General features: G+C 36.8%; 1 protein-coding gene across 1 annotated transcript in view; it reads left to right on the top strand.

The window, feature by feature from the left end:
• Positions 1–220: 220 nt before the first annotated feature.
• Positions 221–20,617, top strand: part of CPS1 (carbamoyl-phosphate synthase 1) — a 118,477-nt gene continuing 98,080 nt past the window's right edge. The window contains exons 1-3 of the mRNA XM_058664251.1: positions 221–287; positions 677–820; positions 17,307–17,416. Of these exons, the coding sequence (XP_058520234.1) occupies positions 695–820; positions 17,307–17,416 (236 nt within the window). The 5' untranslated portion in view covers positions 221–287; positions 677–694. The remainder of the gene's footprint in view (positions 288–676; positions 821–17,306; positions 17,417–20,617) is intronic.

Genomic DNA, 20,617 nt, shown 5'->3' on the forward strand with positions numbered 1-20,617 from the left:
AAAAATGCTTATGTTAAAACCAGTGTTTTCTAAAGGTGATTTAATAAGTTGTTTCATTCCAGTGTTGTTTTGTTGTTACTGATTGCACAGCAAAATGCAATAGACAAATTACGCTGAATTGGTCTATAAACTCAAAATGAATGTAGATATGTTTGTGAAGGGAGATTTACTCACATGTCCTTTTTACTGTGTTTGGTTTCTATTTTTTTTTTTTCAACCAGAAAACAGAAAAACTTCAAGTCTCTTCGGGAATCAAAATCTCTCTTGAGGCACAATAAGCATTGCAGGTAACATAAGTAAAATTCTCCAATTTTTAGCATTATTGTAAATTGCTACTCTTTAAGATGATAGTCCTAAAGTTAGCCACTGTGCCTAGATCATGCTGTTCAGCTACATAAGCAATTCCTTGATGATGACTGGGTTTTGACAACTCTAGTGTTATTTCAGCAGCAGAAGTTGTGTTTGATGTGTTGCAATTTGTATTATGTGTCCATAGGACACATCTGAACATCACCTTGGGAGGAGGGGTTAAAAGAAGGAGGAGCTGTGGCTGAAGCCATTTAATGGCCGAATGAATGGAAATTCAGAGGCCACTGTGCAGTCTACCTTAAACACTGACTGCACTGCATCCCTAGCTTGCTTTTACATTTACAATACATATTTCATTTAATTTTAGTTACAAATCATCTTCAAAATGACGAGGATTTTGACAGCTTGCGGAGTGGTGAAGGCACTGAAGAGTAGCTTTGGCCTTTCCAATGTGACCTCGCAGGTGCAATGGAAATCTTCAAGACCTGGAATCAGGCTTCTTTCTGTCAAGGTAATATGGCTTCTGATGAAATTATGTGTAGTCTAATTTAGCAGTGAAGAAAAAGATCTCTTTCGAAAATAAAGAGAATAGCTTTAGATGACAATTTATTAATAGTTGCTTTACAATAGAATCTATTTAGTAAATGTTCATTTTTACCTCCGTGATGAAAATTAGCGTAGTCTTTTTGTGCGTAACGTAAAAATGTTCACAATTCCAGTGAATATGTAACATGTAAGCATAAACTTTAGAAAACTTTAGAAAACTGTTATGCCTGGATGCTATTGTTTATACTTTGGGCTCATTAAACAAGGTTGCTGGTGAAGGAGCCACTTGTATAGTGTGGTTAGCCCTCTAACTCTTTAATGCTTCTCTAGGAAGCTTTATCTTTTGAACTATTGTTTAAAAAGTTTAGAGGGAAAATAACTATGTAGCTTTTATTTATTTGTAGGTCATAATGTAGACACACTGCCTTAATTTTTACTTATCTTTCTTTGCCCCCTTTCTTAGAGAATAAAGTTTGAAGTTTTAACCTTCTAGTTTAAGGCACTGAACAGAACAACTGATGATTGTATCCCCTCAAGAATATCTATAACTGAGGGGGGCACATCCAGGAAAGGAATGTTAATTGCCTTTACTCCTTCTCCATTGGACTATGAGTCTGTTGAATGAACAGCTGCCCATTTCTGTAACTTTTTGAAGACATTTATTACCAGAAAATGTGAAATTACTCAATGGGAACTTGACCAAAATTCTCTTCTGTGAATATTAAGTTAAAGCAATCACAGTAGTAGTTTTAAATGCAGTTTCTTTAGAGGAAATAGCTGCAAAACTGGAAATAAGGAAAAATATCTGCTTTATGTAAACAGGTTTTCATGGTTTTGGGTGTTTCTATTATGCTTTACATGTTTACTGGGTTGACTAAAAGAATGTTCCAGATGCCTTCACAGATTTTATTACACAGATGACTTAAATTCAGGGTCAGGGAGTTGCAGGGTGAAAGAATGCCCATGATTTTTATGGCTTTGGGGGGGCAGATATGGAAAAGAAGTAGGGAGTTAGGGAGGAATGGAGAGAGAGAGAGAGAGAGAGAGAGAGAGAGAGAGAGAGAGAGAGAGAGAGAGAGAACTAGTTAAAGATCTCAAGAGGAAAAAAGAATACATGTGGCAACCTCAGTGACAAATTAACAATCTCAGCCTTTAACACTTGGAAGATTCTGGTATTTGCATAGGAAGTTATCATCTTAAATTAAAAAGCAGGGGGAAAACTTATTGTTGGAATTAGCTTAATTGCAAGAGGGATGCAGAGTATTCTAAATTGTCATCAAAGAAAGAGTAACTAGATATGAACTTTGAATATTTGGAGACAATAAATAGCAATGAAAAATAATATCACCTTGGTATGTGGCCTCCATGTTTGGGTCATTTTGAATATCCTTTCCTTTTCATAGAAGTAGGTAGGTAAACACAGCTATGTCTGTTTCAAATACCAGAATATGAGGAACTGTGACTGCTAAAGATGGTTTAAATGTGACTGAAAGTAGAAGCCAATTTTCCAGAATTACATTAAGTGCTGTGTACAACAAAAACCACAACCACAGAAAAAACAAACAAACAAAAAGATCCATGGACTACTGTGAAAACAGTTCTTTCAGCTCATGGTGGCCAATCTGTTCCAAAGGTCGGCCACAGTGCGTAGCTAAGAATGACAAATCTTTAGGAGGAATAAGCCATTATTTCACACTGTAAAAGCCATTACTCACATTCAGTCATTACTGGGTAGAGTTCTGGAGGAATGCCAGACATGAAAGATAGAGGTTCTTGAATGTCATGATTATAAACTAAAATTCCCTATACTAGTCCAGGTGAGATAGTCCTCTACCCACTTTTCTTCCAACCTTCACTTTAAAAGCTCAACTCTCTTAGGAGATATACTTCCATTTACTATGTTCGTGTGAACTTGAAGAGTTAAAATCTTTAGGGCAGAGCTGCATAACGGAAAATCAAGTGAAGTTATGAAAACTTGCAGGTAGTTGTATACAGTGAATGGATTGTGAATGACACGCTGTGGTCACATGTGTTAGCATTGCCCTGTAAACTGGGTTGCTTTTTCCATGACTTTGGGGTTGCTTTTCTTCTCTCTTGGGCAATAATAGAGAGCATGGGTCTAATGACAAAGCTGACGCACTTGTGTACTTGTATTTTTATGTGACCTTTTTTGCATATTTGTGGCCACATTTAGAGAGTGTACCTTGCCAATAGATAGGGTTAGATTTCACGTATAGGAAAGGGAAAAGAATTTCAAGGTGCTCTGTATGGCAAAGGATGTTGATATCAAGAATATAAATGATCAACAGCCATAAAATAGAACGTTTTTCTATCAATCTTGAAAATGTTCAATGCTCATTGTTATATCCATTCAGCTGAAACAATATGGTGAATAAACCTGAGATGGGGAAGAACAAAATCCATATTTTAACTACTGTTGTGCATTTCTTAGTGTTCTGAACTTTGTCATGCCACAGATTCTTTGACTCTAAACTTTGTCCTCTGTAGTGTGGAAAAAAATTCTTGATTTGCTAAAATATTTGTATGATAACACATGATTAATGTGGAAAAACCTAGGAAGCACTTTAAAGCGAAAACTTGACACTTAAAAACTCTGTCTCATGTATTTTAGCGAAGAACTTGGTAGAGAATTAGATTAGAATGTCCTTGTGTAGTTCATAGACTACAAACTATTAAGACAAGATACTTCATAAGAATTCTCAAATTTAGAACAATAAACTGTTTAACTTTTATTTTAATATTAAACATATCTCTGAGAAGGTATTTCTTGCCATTTCATTCTTAAAGATCATAAAGCAGATAATCTTCTAGTTTTCAATATGGCAAATTCAGTTATGGGATGGCAGAATGTATGCCGTAATATCCTGTTTCTTCCATTCATCTGTTTATCCATCATGAATTCAGCAAACATCAAACCTCTGCAATGGGCATATACAAGAACAACTAGAATAACTAAGTCCATCTTAAATGAATAGGTTCTGACTTCAGGAAATTCACATTTTAAAACATTCTGAGTTCATGCATTTTGGACAGTAACCAGGACTAAATGGTGTTATTTTTACTTGCAAATGAATTTGGAAATCAAAGGCATTAAACTGAAAATGTTAAGTTCCCTATGGATAGAAAAGGATTTCATAAATACTACTTCCAACATTAATCCATTCATTTATAAATAACAACAACAACAACAAAAACACTATGGCCTGTGTTACAATTAAGCCAGGAGCCTACACTCCAAATGTCTTCTCTGATATTCCAGGCACAAATGAGCCTCAGGAGTCATTATTCCTTTGCAAAGACTTTCATTTTGTAAGATTTTGTGTTCTGCACCCAAATGGAGATTATACCTATTTATCTCAGGCTGGAAGAGTTATTGTCATCTGATTAGAAATTGGCAACTACAAAAACCCCTACAATTAGAATAATTTGGTTATATTGTAGTAGCTTTTAAAATGTTCACGGGAAGTAGAATCCATTATTATATTGAAACTTTTTCAATATATTTGAGATAGAGGAGAGTTTTATTAGAAATTTGCTTTGGGTTTCATCATGGAGATCTATGTTTTAAGCGATACATTATGCTCCAATGTCAAATGAGTTATTGCAGATTCAGGAAGGGTGATGGACAAATTTACATATTTTCAATGCATACTATTTCTCTAAAGAGAAATGGCTTGTCTTCAATGTTTTTGTTTATTATTCACATTTTATATCTTCATTCTATAATATTCAATTGTGTGAATATAATTTCAAATATTTTGAACTTCTTGACATAAAACTTTTGAAAACCACTAGGTCAAATATTGTAGACTAGCTGTAGTGAAGTGAGAGGCATCTTGTGTGCAAATTTTCAGACTTCCCTCAACGTTATAAAATATAACATAAAAATATATTACAAAATATAATATGTGATATACAATATGTTATATAATATATACAATGTACTATAAAACATAATATAGACTATATAATATATTATAAAATATAAACTACATTAATTAACCCACCTGAATCCCCTAATCCTAAACCTAGCTCAAAACTAAGAATTCTAGCTCAGAATTTGCCTAAAGCATTAATACTAGCCTTGATTCATTGTTTTCTTACCTTTCCTCTCAAATCTCAAGTTGCCCTATACAATCAAACTTAATGATGATCTGGATATGAAATTAGTTCTTTTTGGGCCTGGAGCAATACTCTACTGGCTAAAGTCCTCGCCTTGCGTGCTCTGAGATCCCATATGGGTGCCAGTTCTAATCCTGGCAGTCCTGCTTCCCATTCAGCTCCCTGCTTGTGGTCTGGGAAAACAGTCAAGGATGGCCCAAAAACTTGGGACCCTGTACCCGTGTGGGAGACTTGGAGGAGGCACCTGGCTTTGGATCAGCTCAGTTCTGGCCATTGCAGCCACTTGGGGAGTGAAGCAGCAGATGGAAGATCTTCCTCTCTGTCTCTCCTCCTCTCTGTATATCTGATTTTCTAATAAAAATAAATAAATCTTTAGATGTTAAAGTTATGGAAGTGGACAGCATTCCTCTCCCCTTACATCTCCATTAGCCATTTTTTATATTTCCAACCTGTTCCAATGGTTGATGGATATAGAGGAGAGATTTTGGTGTCTCTTAAGCAGAGTGCACGTAGGAGCTCACCTCAAGGCTTCAGGAGGAGTTGGTTACACAAGATTAATGGGCCTTGATGTGACAGATGTTTTGCAGGGAGTTTGCAATGACTGAGACCTGCAGAAAGCTGCATTCCCAGGGTTGGACTTGCTGTTGGATTCCTGAGCTGTGTCGGCCTCTAATTTATATTTGATTTTCTTCATGTAATCTAAATAATTTCAAATTATAAAAACATTTTCAAGGTTACTTTTTTCTTTCCCTCCAGTTTATTAAATGTCACATGTTGATTTCTTAAAATGTATAGGGGTATTTTTGGCTAATGTAAAGTTTTTCATGAAAGAATCAGGAAGATTGCTGTATCATTGTAGAATTTTATTAAATCTGTTTCTTGTCCATTAAGATTATATTAACTTTTTAGCATAAGTTAGAACCCAACATTTGATAAATCTTATATTCAGAACAGTTATCCATGTAGAAAATACTCAAATGTACCCTTTAATAAATCCACTCTTTATGAAAATATTTCATAACTGAATTTTTAGCAATGCCATATTTTATCTTGAGAAGTGCAACTAGATTAAAGTTATTATTTTTGTGTATGAATGTCCAGACCACAAAAGTATTCAAATGAATTAAATGTGTTTTTAGCCCTAACAATGGCTTATGATTAACCAAAGCCAGGTGACCTAGGGTGTTGTAAGTTTTTTAACTTAGGATGTTGTAAGGCTTAATTGATTAGTGCTATTACAGCCACAGCATTTTCCAATCCTGAATTGTAACTGCAGAGAAATTTGCTAAAACATTTTAAAGATATAAATTGTGCTGTGATCCAGTTTCAAATATCTGTATTTTGATAGTATAACTTCAAGAATCAGGAATAAGATTTCATTTACTGATAAAGAACACTGCATGATTTTAACATTTTGCTACATTATCTACACAATAGCTATTTGAAATAAACTCTGGCTTTAGGCTTTCTATCTCTCAAAGTTTAGTTCATGTTTATTTCTTAAGAGAAGGAATACTGAGATGAACGAAGAGTTGAGAATCCTTAGGTAAACCAAAATATGTTACATAGAGTTCACCTTTGGTAAAAGTGGAAATAAAGACATAAGGCCTTTACTCTGACTGAAATGCAGATAATTTACATAGCAGAGTCACTCAACAGCAATACAGTCAGGTTCCCAGAGTAAATCATTTTCATTTCTTTTGGCTAAAGGAGATCATAGTTTTTATGGTGCTTTATATTCAGCTTGCTATGAAACTGTTTGCTGAGTTAGCTTAAGGGTTTGCATCCAGAATGTTTTGATTGTTTACTCTCGCATCCAGGAAAAAAGAATGATACAGTGCTTCCCATTTCACAGACATGCAAGTAATGTAAATAATGTAAAGACACATGAATATCTGTTTCAGTGGATAAAGTGGAATACACACTATTCATTTTGGTTAAAATTTTAATAAGGACCCAAATACCAGCTACATAATGTTAAAAATTTACTTATTTTATTTGAAGGTCTGAATTATAGAGAGAAGGAGAGATGGAGAGACCCTCAGCCACTGACTCACTCCCCAGATGTTGGCATGCCTGGGAGCTGGGCTAATGCCATGCTAGCAACCGAGTTGTTTAAAGATGTCCTACATGGCTGCAGGGGTCCACGGCCCCGGGCCGGGCCCTCCTCTGCTGCTTCCCAAGGCCATCAACAGGGACCTGAATGGAAAGTACAGCTGCTAGGACTTGAACTGGAGCCCATATAGGATGTTTGGCACCGCAGGCGGTGACCTAGCTTGCTATTCCATGCCAGCCCCCAAGCAACATATTTTTAATTTGACATTTTGTTATTGAACTTGTGTATCTGAGACCATAGTTCTTTTAAAGATTTATTTACTTTTATTGGAAAGTCAGATTTACAGAGAGAAGAAGAGACAGAGAGATTTTCCATCCACTAGTTCACTCCTCAAGTGGCTACAAAGGCCAGAGCTGAATCAAACTTAAGCCAGGAACTAGGACTTTCTTCCAGGTCTCCCAGGCAGGTACAGGTTCCTAAGGCTTTGGGCTATCCTCTGCTGCATTCACAGGCCACAAGCAGAGAAGTGGATGGGACGTGGAGCAACTGGGATGCGAACCAGCATCTATTTAGGATCCTGGCGCATGTAAGGCGAGGACTTAGTCACTAGGCTATCATACCAGGCGCTGAAGCCATAATTTTTAATGTGTCTTCAGAATATTCAAAATTATTTTGCTTGGTATAGTCTTGTTGCTTATTAAGGGACTCGTTATATAATGAACATGATACAATACAAATTCAGTTACTTGTTTCCATTTCTTTTTAGTTTTTTTTTTTTGTTGTGTCTGATGATAGTTGTTTAAATTGAAGTATCAGTAAGGATTTCTGCTTTGTATGGCCATCAGCAATTCTGTAAATAGGACTTCTTAGGACAATATTGTTTCCAGTTACCATTTCTTCAACCAAAATATTATCACATTGATTGGAACAATAAATGCTATTTTCAGTTTTCTATTTGTTTCTTTCTCATGTTGTTCTCTAAATTTCATGAATGTGAAAGCTTAATGAAATTTTTAGACTGCAATAAGACGCAGTTTGATTTTTTCTAGTGTCTTTGAAAAGGGAACCAATGAAAATCAGTTGAAAGCAATGAATCAATATTTTTCAATGTTCATTCAGAATGATACTGTATGTGGAACAATGAATGAACAATGAGTGAACTTTTTTTACTGACATAGTACTGAATGCTAAGGGAAACCTAATAATACTAAACAAAAGGTTATTTTGAAACTCTCATAACTTAATTCCTAAGTTATGCTTAAACTTTGACTATTTTCTAAGACAAAGTTCTTTAAAACAATTTGGCAGAGCAGCAGGGACAAATTTCCAAACCTTTTTCAAAGAGAATTTAGCTTTGTGACTCCATTAATAGTTGTTGCATTGTTCTTGGCCTCAAAAATTTTTGAAACATCTGCCCTTTAAAATTTCATCTCAATGCGAGAAGTTTGATGCATAAATTTAAGGTGTAGAATTCTGGTCATTTATTTGTATCTCATAAAACCAATCAATCATCTTATTAGGAACTGCAAATAGATTTCTAAATATAGATTTTAATGAATTTTGACTCAGGAAAAATTAGAAGTCCCAAGTCGATGAGATATTTGAGAGAAATGCCAGAATTTGCTGCAGTACCACATTTTATAAAAAATAGAATACTTCATAATATATTGAAACAATAGCACCAACATTAGCAGCATGCAAACTAATAAGCAATGAGAATTTGTTAGAATTTTTACTTGTACACAAACCTCTCACTCAAAAATATATTGCCATCAACAATTAGCCTTAATTTGTGAGAGAATTCCAAGGTTTTATGAATATTAGAAAATGTAACATAAAAGCACAGCTTTAATTTTATTTTTAAGATGTATATTTGTTTGAAAGGCAGATTTATGAAGAGATAGAAACAGAGAAAGAGATAGATAGATATATCCAGAGAGAGAGAGAGAGACCCTTTTCATCCACTGGTTCACATCCCAAATGGCAGCCACAGCCGGGGCGGGGCCAGGCAGAGGGCAGGGGCAGGAACTCCATGAGTCTCCCACGTGGTGACAGGGTCCGAAGTACTTGGTCCATCTTCAGCTTTTTTTCAAGATGTGCTGTCACGGAGTCAGATCATAAGTGCAGCAAAGTCCCTAGAGTATCAGTTTTAAATATAGCATAAGCATGAGATAGTCACATAGATATTTATGTGACTCAGTTTAAAGAAGAATATTAAATAAAACCATAAGGCAAAATGTTAAAAATGAAGTTATTGAACATACATAGGAAAATTCAAGTTTAAGTTCATTTCAATGGCATGTAAAATATGTTTTTATGGATGTTCTTCCTATAAATTTTTAGATGAAAGTAACATCTGGTGTTACTAGGTCATAGAGGCTTCTAATTTCAGTCTTTCGCCTTTGAATTAATATGAAGTGGAGAAGGCATACAGCCTTACGGTTAAGTGACTTGCATTTCACTCTGTGGTGCTTGCATTCGATCTGGAGGTTGGATGCAGAGTCCTGCTGCTTCCAGTGTAGACTGTGTGAAGCAGTGAAGATAGCTCAAGTAACTGTGTTCCCGCCACTCTCGGGGGAAACCTTGAGTGAGTTTCTGACTCCTGGTTTCCAGCCCAGCTCAGTGCGAGTTACTGCTGGCATATGATGTATTCCCACGTAAATGGGAGCTTTTTGCATATGAGTTTCTCTTGCTCTTCTTCTCAAATAAATTCTTAAAACTTAAAATATATATAAGAATAAAAAGCACATATATTTTGATTTCTTATTTTATAGTTTAACTCCGTTTATATAATGTGCAAATTCCAAACTGAAAAAAAAAGCAATCAGCATGAAATGACTTGAATGCATTTTCCTTGGTGCTCGTGTTGTCTCCAATACTAGGCCTGCTTTTTTTTGTGACTTGTTTGTATGCTTGCAAGTATAATTACATAAGTGGAAGAAGACAAATGTGTTGCCGGAGATTTGGAGATAATTGTTAATAATTACAGATACAATTGAAGCACTTGTTCAAAGTCAAACTGTAAGAATTTTAGAAAATATAGATATTTGTGAGTATGTCTAGTTTTATGACAGTTTTCTGGTAAATTTGTGTTTGGTATTCCAAATACAGTGAATGTTCACATGAAGGCTCCACTCTTAAACAAGAAGCAACCGGACAATAAAAATTAGCCTTGACTGACATTTGTTTGAAGCAAAATTGGCTTGAAACACTGTTCTTTGGAAACAGATACTGAGGTGGTGTGAAGGGGGCCTACTGATTATACAGGATTGTTCTTTGTAAAGGGAAGCACCAGGAGGTCGTTTTGGGTGTAGAAGTTAACTGTGATGCAGGTTGACAAAGCCTGATATGTTAGTTTGTTTTTCATCACGATGTGAAATATCTGAGATAGGTGAGGTTTATCAGTAAGAGGTTTATCTGAGTCACAGTTCCCGTGGTTCAAGGGCATCGCACTAGCCTTGGTGTGGCTCTGCTGAGACCCTTCTTTGCTGTGTCACACCATGGCAGATTGCATCATGGCTGGAGCATGTGAAAGGGAGGGCCACATTGCAAAACAAGAAACTAGAGTTGAATTGAGGCCCCAGCATCCGTTCTGAGGACACAACTCTAATTGACCTGAGGACCTCCTATTGGGCTCCATTTCTTAAAGTTCCTCCGAACTTCTTACAAGCTGGACTAATTTCCCAGCACAAACAGAAACCATACCTGAATCATATTACTCAGGCAGCCTGATAGGAAGTGCTGCATCTACCAAAAGCTCTGTCTTGGCCCTGGGCCTCCTTGTCCCACCCGGGCTCCATCTCTAAATACACAGTGCACCACGAAGGTTGTGGCAAAAGACACTTTGCTGCTGAGACAGACCTTGAAGAGTCTGGTGGCTGAATCACTTCTCACTGTAGGGTACAGATCTTTGCCAAAGAGTGTCTGGAATGTAGATCTTGCTTTCAACCGCAGCATCTACATCCTAACAGTTCTGAAAGCTTGAAAACTGAGAACCTGAAATTGTTGTTTCCCTCACATTATGAGATATATTGAATAATCTGACTTTTAATTCTGGCAATTTATGCATAGATGATTCTTGGTTGACTAGGGTCTGTTGTGGATGCTCCATGACAGTTTTAAATTAGAGTTCTATTTATTTTCAGTTTTTTTAAAAGGGAGGGTTGGGGGAGAATTATCTTCCATCTGCTGGTTCAACTCTTAAATGCTTACATTAGAAAGGGCTCAGCCATCTACGGCCATGCCACCCTGAACACGCCCGATCTTGTCTGATCTCGGAAGCTAAGCAGGGTCGGGACTGGTTAGCATTGGGATGGGAGAAAGGGCTCGGCCAAGCTGAGGCCAGGCCCAGAACTCAATGTAGGTCTCCCATATGGGTGGCCTGAGCCCATGCACATGAGCCATTACTTCCTGCCTCCCGGGGTATACATTGGCAAGAAGCTAGATTGGAAATGGAGCAACTAAGTTGTGAACACGGGTACTAATGTGGGTGACCCAACTGGTAAATTAACTGCTGCTTCAAATGACTGTGCCTTTTACTTATTAAAGTCCTTATAAACTAATTTGAGTTCATGATAGAATTGCTTTTTTAACCACATTGAAAAGAATTGAAAAGTAGAAACAGAAGCTTAGGGAAAAAAGGAGTATTAAGTCAGACATTGGTTAAGAAATAGCTTCTCCTTGAATTACTAGTAGGAAGATCTTTATTTGCTAAGGCTCAGTTAGCTCAAATGAAAAATGAAGATGTTAATGTCATTTATTTCCTTGTCTTGTGGGGTTTAGATGAAAAAAATCTGCTAACAGTTTTAGAGGCAGTGCCTAGCACACCCCTGTTAACTATTAATGATATACTGAGGATGTTTTAGGAAGGGTTTAGGGATAGAGTGCTCAGTGACACCATGAGCTCCCAAATCCTGCTTAATACTGTGTTTCCAGCAAAGCTTAACATCTCTCCTTGAAATGGGAATCCCCTCCCCCAGAATAGAAGTAATTTAATATTCAAAACTGCTCAGTTTACTTGTTGCAACTGCATGTACACTGCAAAGGACATTGATAATAACAGATTCTCATTAAAATAATGTCAAAAAGTAAATATAAAGTAGTGACAGATCCTACAAGAATTTCTTTAGAAATTATGTTTTGCAGGCCTGGCACAGTAGCCTAGTGGCTAAAGTCCTCGCCTTGAATGCACTGGGATCCTATACAGGCACCAGTTCTAATCCAGCGGCTCTGCTTCCCATCCAGTTTTCCATTTGTAGCCTGGAAAAAGCAGTCAAGAATGGCCCCAAGCCTTGGGACCCTGCACCCGCTTGGGAGACCTGGAAGAAACTCTGGCTCCTGGCCTCAGATCGGCTCAGCTTCAGCCATTGTGACCACTTGGGGAATCAATTAGCAGATGGAAGATCTTCCTGTTTGTCTCTCCTCCTATCTGTAGATCTGCCTTTCCAGTAAACAAATCTTTAAAAAATAATGTTTTACCTTTTTCAAATATAAATATTACTCCAGATATTTTCTAAAAGGAAGTGCTTTAACATGTGAACACCCAACAGAAATGTTGAGTGTATGCTATCTTCTGTTATTATTTTCAAAATTTGTTATATAAATATTTATTTAGTGCAAAGGTTGTATCAGCCTTCTACATAAATCTCAACAAAAAACTAAAGAAAAGAAATATCATAGTCTTAGTGTTTGGTTGGATGAGGAAAAAAATGAACATTACTATTTATAAAGCATTCCAGAAATTTGGTGTAGAATGTAACATTATATAAATGGGCTTTTACCAACTAGTTAAAACAAATTTAATGCTGATGTATGGTAAAATTTGGAGAGTAGAATATAACATTATACGAATGAGTCTTCACCAACCAGTCAATAAATTAAGTCAAATTTAATGCTGATATATGGTAAAATTTGGCATAGACTTTAGATGAAAACTCAGAGAGAGCAATTGAGTTATATGCACTGAGGTTTGCTATCTAGTGAGATAAAATGTATAATGAATGAGACATAAACAGTATATTAGAAGGTGATAAAAAGCTGTGAAGGAAGAATATAAGGGATAAGGTACTTGAGGTGCATTGCAATTCTAAGTCCAGCCAAACCAAGAAAATGATATTTGAACAAAAACTTGATGGAATCTTTAAATTTTGAACATCAAACTCACAATTTGAAGTTTTTTTTTAAACTGCAGTCTTTATTTTCATTACTTAAACTATGAGTGGCAAAGAAATGGCAAATGGTTTTTTAAAGATTTGTTTATTAAGGAAGGATAATGATAATGGGGGACACATGCAAGCAGGGGTGAGAGAGAAAGAGAGAGGAAATGAACGGCCTCTGCTGGTCTTCCTGAGGAGAGAGAGAGGAAACGAATAGCCTCTGCTGGTCTTCCTTAAGAAAGAAGGCTGCTTCATTTGTTTGCATTTCCAAGTGACTCAAGGACACCCCAGTGACGTTTTCCTCAAGGTTTCCTCTGTTTCACAATTCACGCATCTTGTGCTTTTAGTAAATAGAAGCGCCAGAAAGGTCCCTCTGTGCACCTCCAGATCCCAGCAAGGCTTGTGTTCATGGCAGGAGCAAGTGGCGTTTGTGAGTTGAATGTCTAAATGGTCTTATTGATATACACATGCTTACAAAGCATATAGGAACCATATAAATTCATTTATTTTGTAGAATTTGTGCCTACATAATTTTTTGAGTATTTTCTCTTCAATTTTACAAGGGTTCATATTTCTCTTCCTTAAGATTTCCTTTGCCTTTTCAGCTACGAAAGTATCAAAGTGCTCTGGCAGAAGGGAACAGTTAAGTTATGATTTAATGTTATCATCTCATTCCTAGACTATGGAGCACTTAACACACAAAGATGATAAAATATCTTACAATGATAACTCATTGAGATGAAATAATATTTGGGGAATTGTTAGCCAGAAGCAGAGATTTCAAGTAATATCTCTTTCTTCAGAGTCTTCTTGTGAACTCATCGATAAGGCAATTGGTACTCATTTCAAACTCATTTGAGGCCAATGTAGTTAACAGGAGTATAAAGGGTACTATAGGCAATAGACAAAAGCCGTGTGACAATATAATGTGCAGTGGGAAAGTAGATTGGAAGATCTATAAAAACTTCCAAAAAGGAAAAAAATGTAATTAAAAGAGCGAAAAGACAATTTGAACACAATCTGAGGACCTCTTTTAGGCAACTGTAAATATTGCCTTAAATACATCTGTACAAGACAGAAAGCTAAGTGGAAACCCATCTCATGAGATAGTAAGAAATAGAATTGTGGGGACAAATGAATGAAAATTGGATTTGTTAATGTTAATTTTTACCTTTTAAAAAAAGAATGATTAGATAAAGTATAATAGAGATAAGAGGATTTGAAGTAGGTTGAACTAGAGCATAAAGGAAAGCCAAATGAAAGCATGAAAATGTTTTAGAAGGCATGATTCAGAGTAGGGCAGATAAAGTGATAATGTAGAAAAATAATTAAAATTTGTAGTTCGCCCTTAAGTTTTGTTCACTAAGCAATGTTTGGTTCTATCAAAATCACGTTTATAATGAAAATATGTTCTTCCTTTCTTAGTTTTATAAAAGCATGTCAATTACCGTTAACATCCTCAAGAACAATAAATAATATTTTTAGTAGATACTATGTTTTTATACATGAATTTGACCAAAGAGTGTCACCTAATGAAACATGTTGGAGTTGCCTGTGGAATTGTGCCCAAGAACACTCAACACAGACATTTGAATATCGTATAACAATCCTAGGAAATACATTGTCATTCTGATTTCCTAGGATTGCCAATCTTTGTCTTGAATTACAATTAGACAAAACAATCGGTACATTAAAATTAAAATATAGAATGTGAATAGCATGTAATTTGAAGTGACATTCAAAGTGGATTTTCTGGATACAGAAGCAGAATTCGAACTTTTGTGTTAATATGATCTCTGCCAGAGAAGTTCTCGTATCATTCATAGTAATGGATTAATTATTGATTTTACCTTGTACATAGTAATTTCAAAATCTTGTTTAGTGCCATAATGATAAGCCACAAACATTGCATGTCAAGCTTGAGATTTCAAATACTGGTTCTAATGGTATAGGTAAACACTTTACCTCAAAGATAATTTGAAAAGCCAAGTAAAGAACAGAAATCTTGTGGATACACCTGCCACTGGACATACATACACACTCATTCTCTTTCACATAAAAATATAAAAATGCATAGTATGGCATATTATTCAGTCTAATCAGAAACATAAACTTGAAATTCATATGTTTTACTTCTGATAGGATCTAATAAGTAAGATTATTATGTGGAATGAAGATCTTTAGCATATTATATCAACTTTAAGAGGGAATACTGAAGTGATTTTGCATATAATTATAATCTAATATATATGCATACTCACACATAGGCAACAGTAAGGGAAAAATATTACATTGTTTTAAGATCATCAAAATGCCATTTTTTACAGGAAGGATGACCATTCTAACAATAATGGACTTGAGTGCTTTGGATCTAAAGGCAGTGCTTTTTTTTTCAGAAATAATTTTAGAAAAATAATGGGCTTTCCCGCTTTTAACTATAGAGAAGCTGAGTACATGTTGTAAGGCTTCAGAAGGATAGAGTGCATTTTAGAAGACTAAGAGTCATTAATTGAGCTCCTGTTGCTCACTGAGGTTGTTTGGGGGTGGGAGTGGTAGGAGAGGAAGTGAACTGAAAAGACACAAAATGATTATACACAGTGGGTCCGCTCGTCTCAAAACTCTAATGGAAAGATAATCAAAAATTAGAACATTTCTGTCTCTAATGACCATACTTAAACCTTACAGAAAGAGTTGTACAATGCTTTCCCTTACTTCTGTGAATTAAACTCATATCATTTGTTGCTTTTAGATCCTTATCCATCACTCTGACCCCAGAAATTTCAGATATCTTAGCCTTCAGTATTCCAGCATATACCTTTTCAAAGATACTTTGCATAAGCTTCTATTTAAAACTGAGTTCTAATTAGTTTACAAAGAAAGTTCTGATCAATTTGCAGTAAGTTGAGAGATTTTGTCTCTCAAGGTATATATTAACAAGTTTTTCTTTCTTCAGAATTTTATGGAAATTGGGAATTAGATTTAAATTGTTTCATTAATAGGATGAGGAATATATATGAATGGATGATGTCTGTTTCCTGGATAAGTTTTTCTAATTGTCCTTCATCTTGGCCAAGAATTTTATAGAAGTGGACTCAAAGATCTATAGAGCAGAGTAAGCAAATTCAGAATGCTGGTAGCCTAAATGATGACCAACACATGGATATAAGTAATTGCAAAACAACACACTATGGTATATATATTGAGCAGTCCACACTGCCTGCTATTGCGTCAACAGCAATAGAGTGATAAAGCTTCATCATTTTCACAGCCATAAAGCTGGCATGGATAAGGCAGCCCTGAGGACAACTCCATCAAACACAAACACCTGGGCCCAGCGCAGTAACCTAGCAGCTAAAGTCCTCGCCTTGAACATGCTGGGATCCCATATGGGCACCGGTTCTAATCCTAGTGGCCTTGTTTCCCATTCAATTTCTTGCCTGTGGCCTGGGAAACAGTAAAAGACGGCCCAAATCCTTGGGACCCTGCACCTGCGTGGGAGACCTGGAAGAGGATCCAAGCTTCAGATCGGATCAGTTGCGGCCACGTGGGGAGTGACTCAGCAGATCGAAGATCTTTCTCTCTGTCTCCTCCTCCTCTCTGTATATCTGATTTTGCAATAAAAAGATTAAATCTTTCAAAAAACAAACCCCATGAAAACCTCGAGGAACTACATTTGATATGTAATCTTGAAGATTCGTTCTAGCTCTAAACCTCAGAGTGCTGAAGAACTGTTGACAATGTTTTTGAAAACTTATAAACTTCCCTTAAAGCTATACTTAGGCAAAGCTAGGGAATATTGAGGAAGACAAGATAGACACAGCAATTCTGCTACACTGAAGTATTTCTGGCATGCTAACAACTCCACAACTAGATTTAGAATGGGCAATGTATCAGTATGCGCCAGTTTTCTCTTTCAAGGAAAATAAGTGAATTATCTGCTAGTGACAGGAGCCATATATTTGAAGAAATGGGACAGGGAACAGGAGATCAACTCCAAATCCTAGAAGTAGGCTTTCACTAAAGTATGTGTGTGTGTGTGTGTGTGTGTGTGTGTTGTGTTTTCTATGCTATTAAGATTCCTGCAATTGTTTATTCAGGCACAGACAGCACACATTGTCCTGGAAGATGGAACTAAGATGAAAGGCTACTCCTTTGGCCATCCATCCTCTGTTGCTGGTGAAGTCGTTTTTAACACTGGCCTGGGAGGGTGAGTATTGTTTCTATTAGAATGTTTTTTTTTTAAATCTATTTTATTGTATTGTTGTTGACAATCTTTACATAGTTAATTACAGTTAAAGAAAGAAAAAGAAAAAAAAAGGTTCAAGGGGATAGGGAAGTGGGTAATACTATTATGTCCATATTGTTTCCATCATGTATCTGAGGTAAAGGGGGATATTGAGGGAGAAGCCCCACCCGGTTTCCAGCCCACACCAAGTCCCGGATGTGGGGCATGCTCTGAGATATGTGCTCAAGTGGTGTTAATAGTTCTCCAGTTATGAATCGCTGCCAGTTTCGCTCAATGAGGTCGTCCACTGATTGATATGGTCCATTATAAAGTCTCCCGTTTGCCCCATATTTCGCTGCCAACATATAGGTGAGATGAATGATTGATCTGCTCTGTCTTCTGTCTTTTCTTGATTAGAGTTCTGAGTCCAGCAGTTCGATTGGGGAGATCTCCAAAGAAACTTTGAGGTATTCCCAGACTAGTTTCTTGTATGTTCTAGCAAGCACAGGGCCCGGCACAGTCCATCACCCTGATCAGCTGGTGGTTTCAATTGCTGTGTTGGTTCTGTTTTCAGTCCCGAGTTGCACTGGAACCAATGGGTGTTGCAGTCCAGTCTGGTTCGGCCCTTACATCAACCAGTGGGAGCTGCAGCCTAGTTGGGGCGACCCACAATAACCCCCACCAGGCCCGCCCCCTACCCTGGTTTGCCAGTATGTGTAGCAGAAGACCAGTCTGTCCCCCAGCCCATTTGGCTCTTGTATGTGTCAATGGGTATTAAAGCTTAGTTCTATCTAACCAACTCAACCATCCAGCCCTCACGGGTGTTGTTGAGTGCCTCTCTATCTAGCCATCCCAGCTCCCATCCTAGATTTCATGCCCTCCCACGGGAGTAGTGACCCAAGAAGGGGGAACCCACTTTTTCCCTCTCAGGTCTCTCTGTCCCGGTTTATGCACTCTTTATGTGGTTCTGTGATTTGACTTGACAGAATTAGTCCCCAGTGCCAGCTTTTGCGGCTATGCCCATACATCCCTCACCCACTCTAGTTTATGCTTGCACCAGCAGGAATAATCAGCCCAGCCTGGCTTTTCCCTGGTCTAATCCACATGCAGGGCACAGGTGATGTAGCCTTGCTTAGTCTGGTCTGTCTCTATCCCAGCCCACGCTCTCCAGTGGGAGTAGCTGTCCAGCGAGGGGACCAGCCCCTTAATCCCCCTGCCGGTTCTGCCCCTCCCTTCCTGGATCTCACGTGTGCTGGTTGGATGCTGCATTCATATCCAGTACAGGCAACCACGCCCTGGCATTCCATAATGTGTACTGGTTTGTTCCTCTGTGTAGAGGAATGCTGAATGATTTTGCTCATGATAGGAAGTTGAAATTACTGTTTCTAAAACAAAATGAGACTATCCATTGTTACACTATATCTTACGCATGGTCTTTCCTGAAAGGACATATATGTATGAACTTTCCTTCTATTTTAAGTAAAAGTGAATGTGGACTCTCTGGTAGTTATCTAGGATGAAAAACCAAATTAACTATATAAACATGTGTAACACGGACACAACTTAAGTTGCACAGTTATTGGTTGTGTGAGGTTGCCCAGTGGTTTGTTCAAAGGGTGGTAAGGATTTGAGTAAAGTAAAAGTTGGAGCAAAAAGGTTAGTTGACATTATCTAATGATAAAGAGCTAGTAAAGAATCAGTTATGTACATCTAGTATGAAGTACTACTGAAAGATAAGAAAGTCCCTGGGATTTTAAATACTTCTGCACTCAAGTAGAAATGATGAAATAGATATTGCCATAAATGTCCATGAGACAACAGCTTCATGGATTATTTTCAATAATCATTCGTTATTCAACTTAATATTGAGATATGGTAAAAGACAGGTGGCAAGAAGAAAAATGTCGGCATAAAAATAATGTCACGTTACCTGTTAAGGAATGTTTGATTATTTGAGAACCAGGAGGCTGAAATTCTAGTCTCAGTTCAATGATAACTGATTATGTAGTATTGAAAACATTGTTTCATATTTTTGAGTTCTTGTTTCCCTAGATAGTGAGGGATCAGAATTAGATACTAACTTACAGTTAGGAATTTTTAAAAATGTAATTTTTAAAAATGATGAGATTATTGCAGAAGCTTTCTTTTAGAGATCCAGTTGACTAAACTGCCTTGGAACAATTGATCAGTTCTTAGATAAATTCAAATTAATGTCATAAAGACAAGCAGGCATTGAACTAACTGATAGTGAAAGTGTTGACTGACCAAACTGCCATTACATTATTAATGTACATTTTTCTCTAAACTCTTGCTTCTCTGTGTGAAATGAAGAATACTGGATGGTTTTTAAAATAGTTCCACTGGTGAGAACATTAAATTACAGTGTATGAAACCTGTTTGCAAAGTTTTGCTTCACCAGGCAATTATTTAAGCTTTTCGACAGCACTAATTACTAGCTGTGTTAATACAGCTGCCAACAAACAACTGTTTAATATACATCAGAATGATGGAGGGCACTAGAGTTTTCTTCTCTGTGATGGATTACGGGTAATAAATCTTGTCACATCACAAAAGTCAAACAGGACCTGATGGATTAATTTGCTTCCAACACTGCAGTTCTCTAGGACAAGCTGTATTTATTCACTTACTGCCGAGTATTGTATGCATATGTTTAAAAGGAACGGCCAGTTCTTTTATGGAAAGAAAAGAGAGGGAGGTAAAATCAAATTAATTAAAGTTTTTTTTTTTTTGAAGCAGAAAAAGGCATTGACTTATAAGATTAGTCCTTAGACCCCACTTTTCCATTAAGAAGAGCAGCTTTCATTCATTGCACGGCTCACTCAGTAAGGTGGTTCATAATTAAGGAATTTATTTTGTTTTTCATCTTCAAGAAATGCATGTGCAAGAATATTGTGTGTAAGCCTTGGTTAAAAACTTATTAGTTCCTGACAGGTGAGAAGCATTTGTAAAATTAAGTGATGGAGCTGTGGATGAATATTACACCACTTGAGTCACTCAGGGATGTGAAAGATCTAGTATTCTGTTGACAGCTCTGGTAGGAGTTAGTCTGGATGGAATTGAAGAGTTTCTGTTGACTACTGCCTAAGCTGAACCTCACTGGATTCGAGGCTGTAGAATCTGTTCCCTTAGTGCCTAGATTCTCTTTCAGTCATAATCCAGAAG

The sequence above is a fragment of the Ochotona princeps genome, chromosome 5, assembly GCF_030435755.1.
Source record: "Ochotona princeps isolate mOchPri1 chromosome 5, mOchPri1.hap1, whole genome shotgun sequence".
In the NCBI taxonomy this organism is placed as follows: Eukaryota; Metazoa; Chordata; class Mammalia; order Lagomorpha; family Ochotonidae; genus Ochotona; species Ochotona princeps.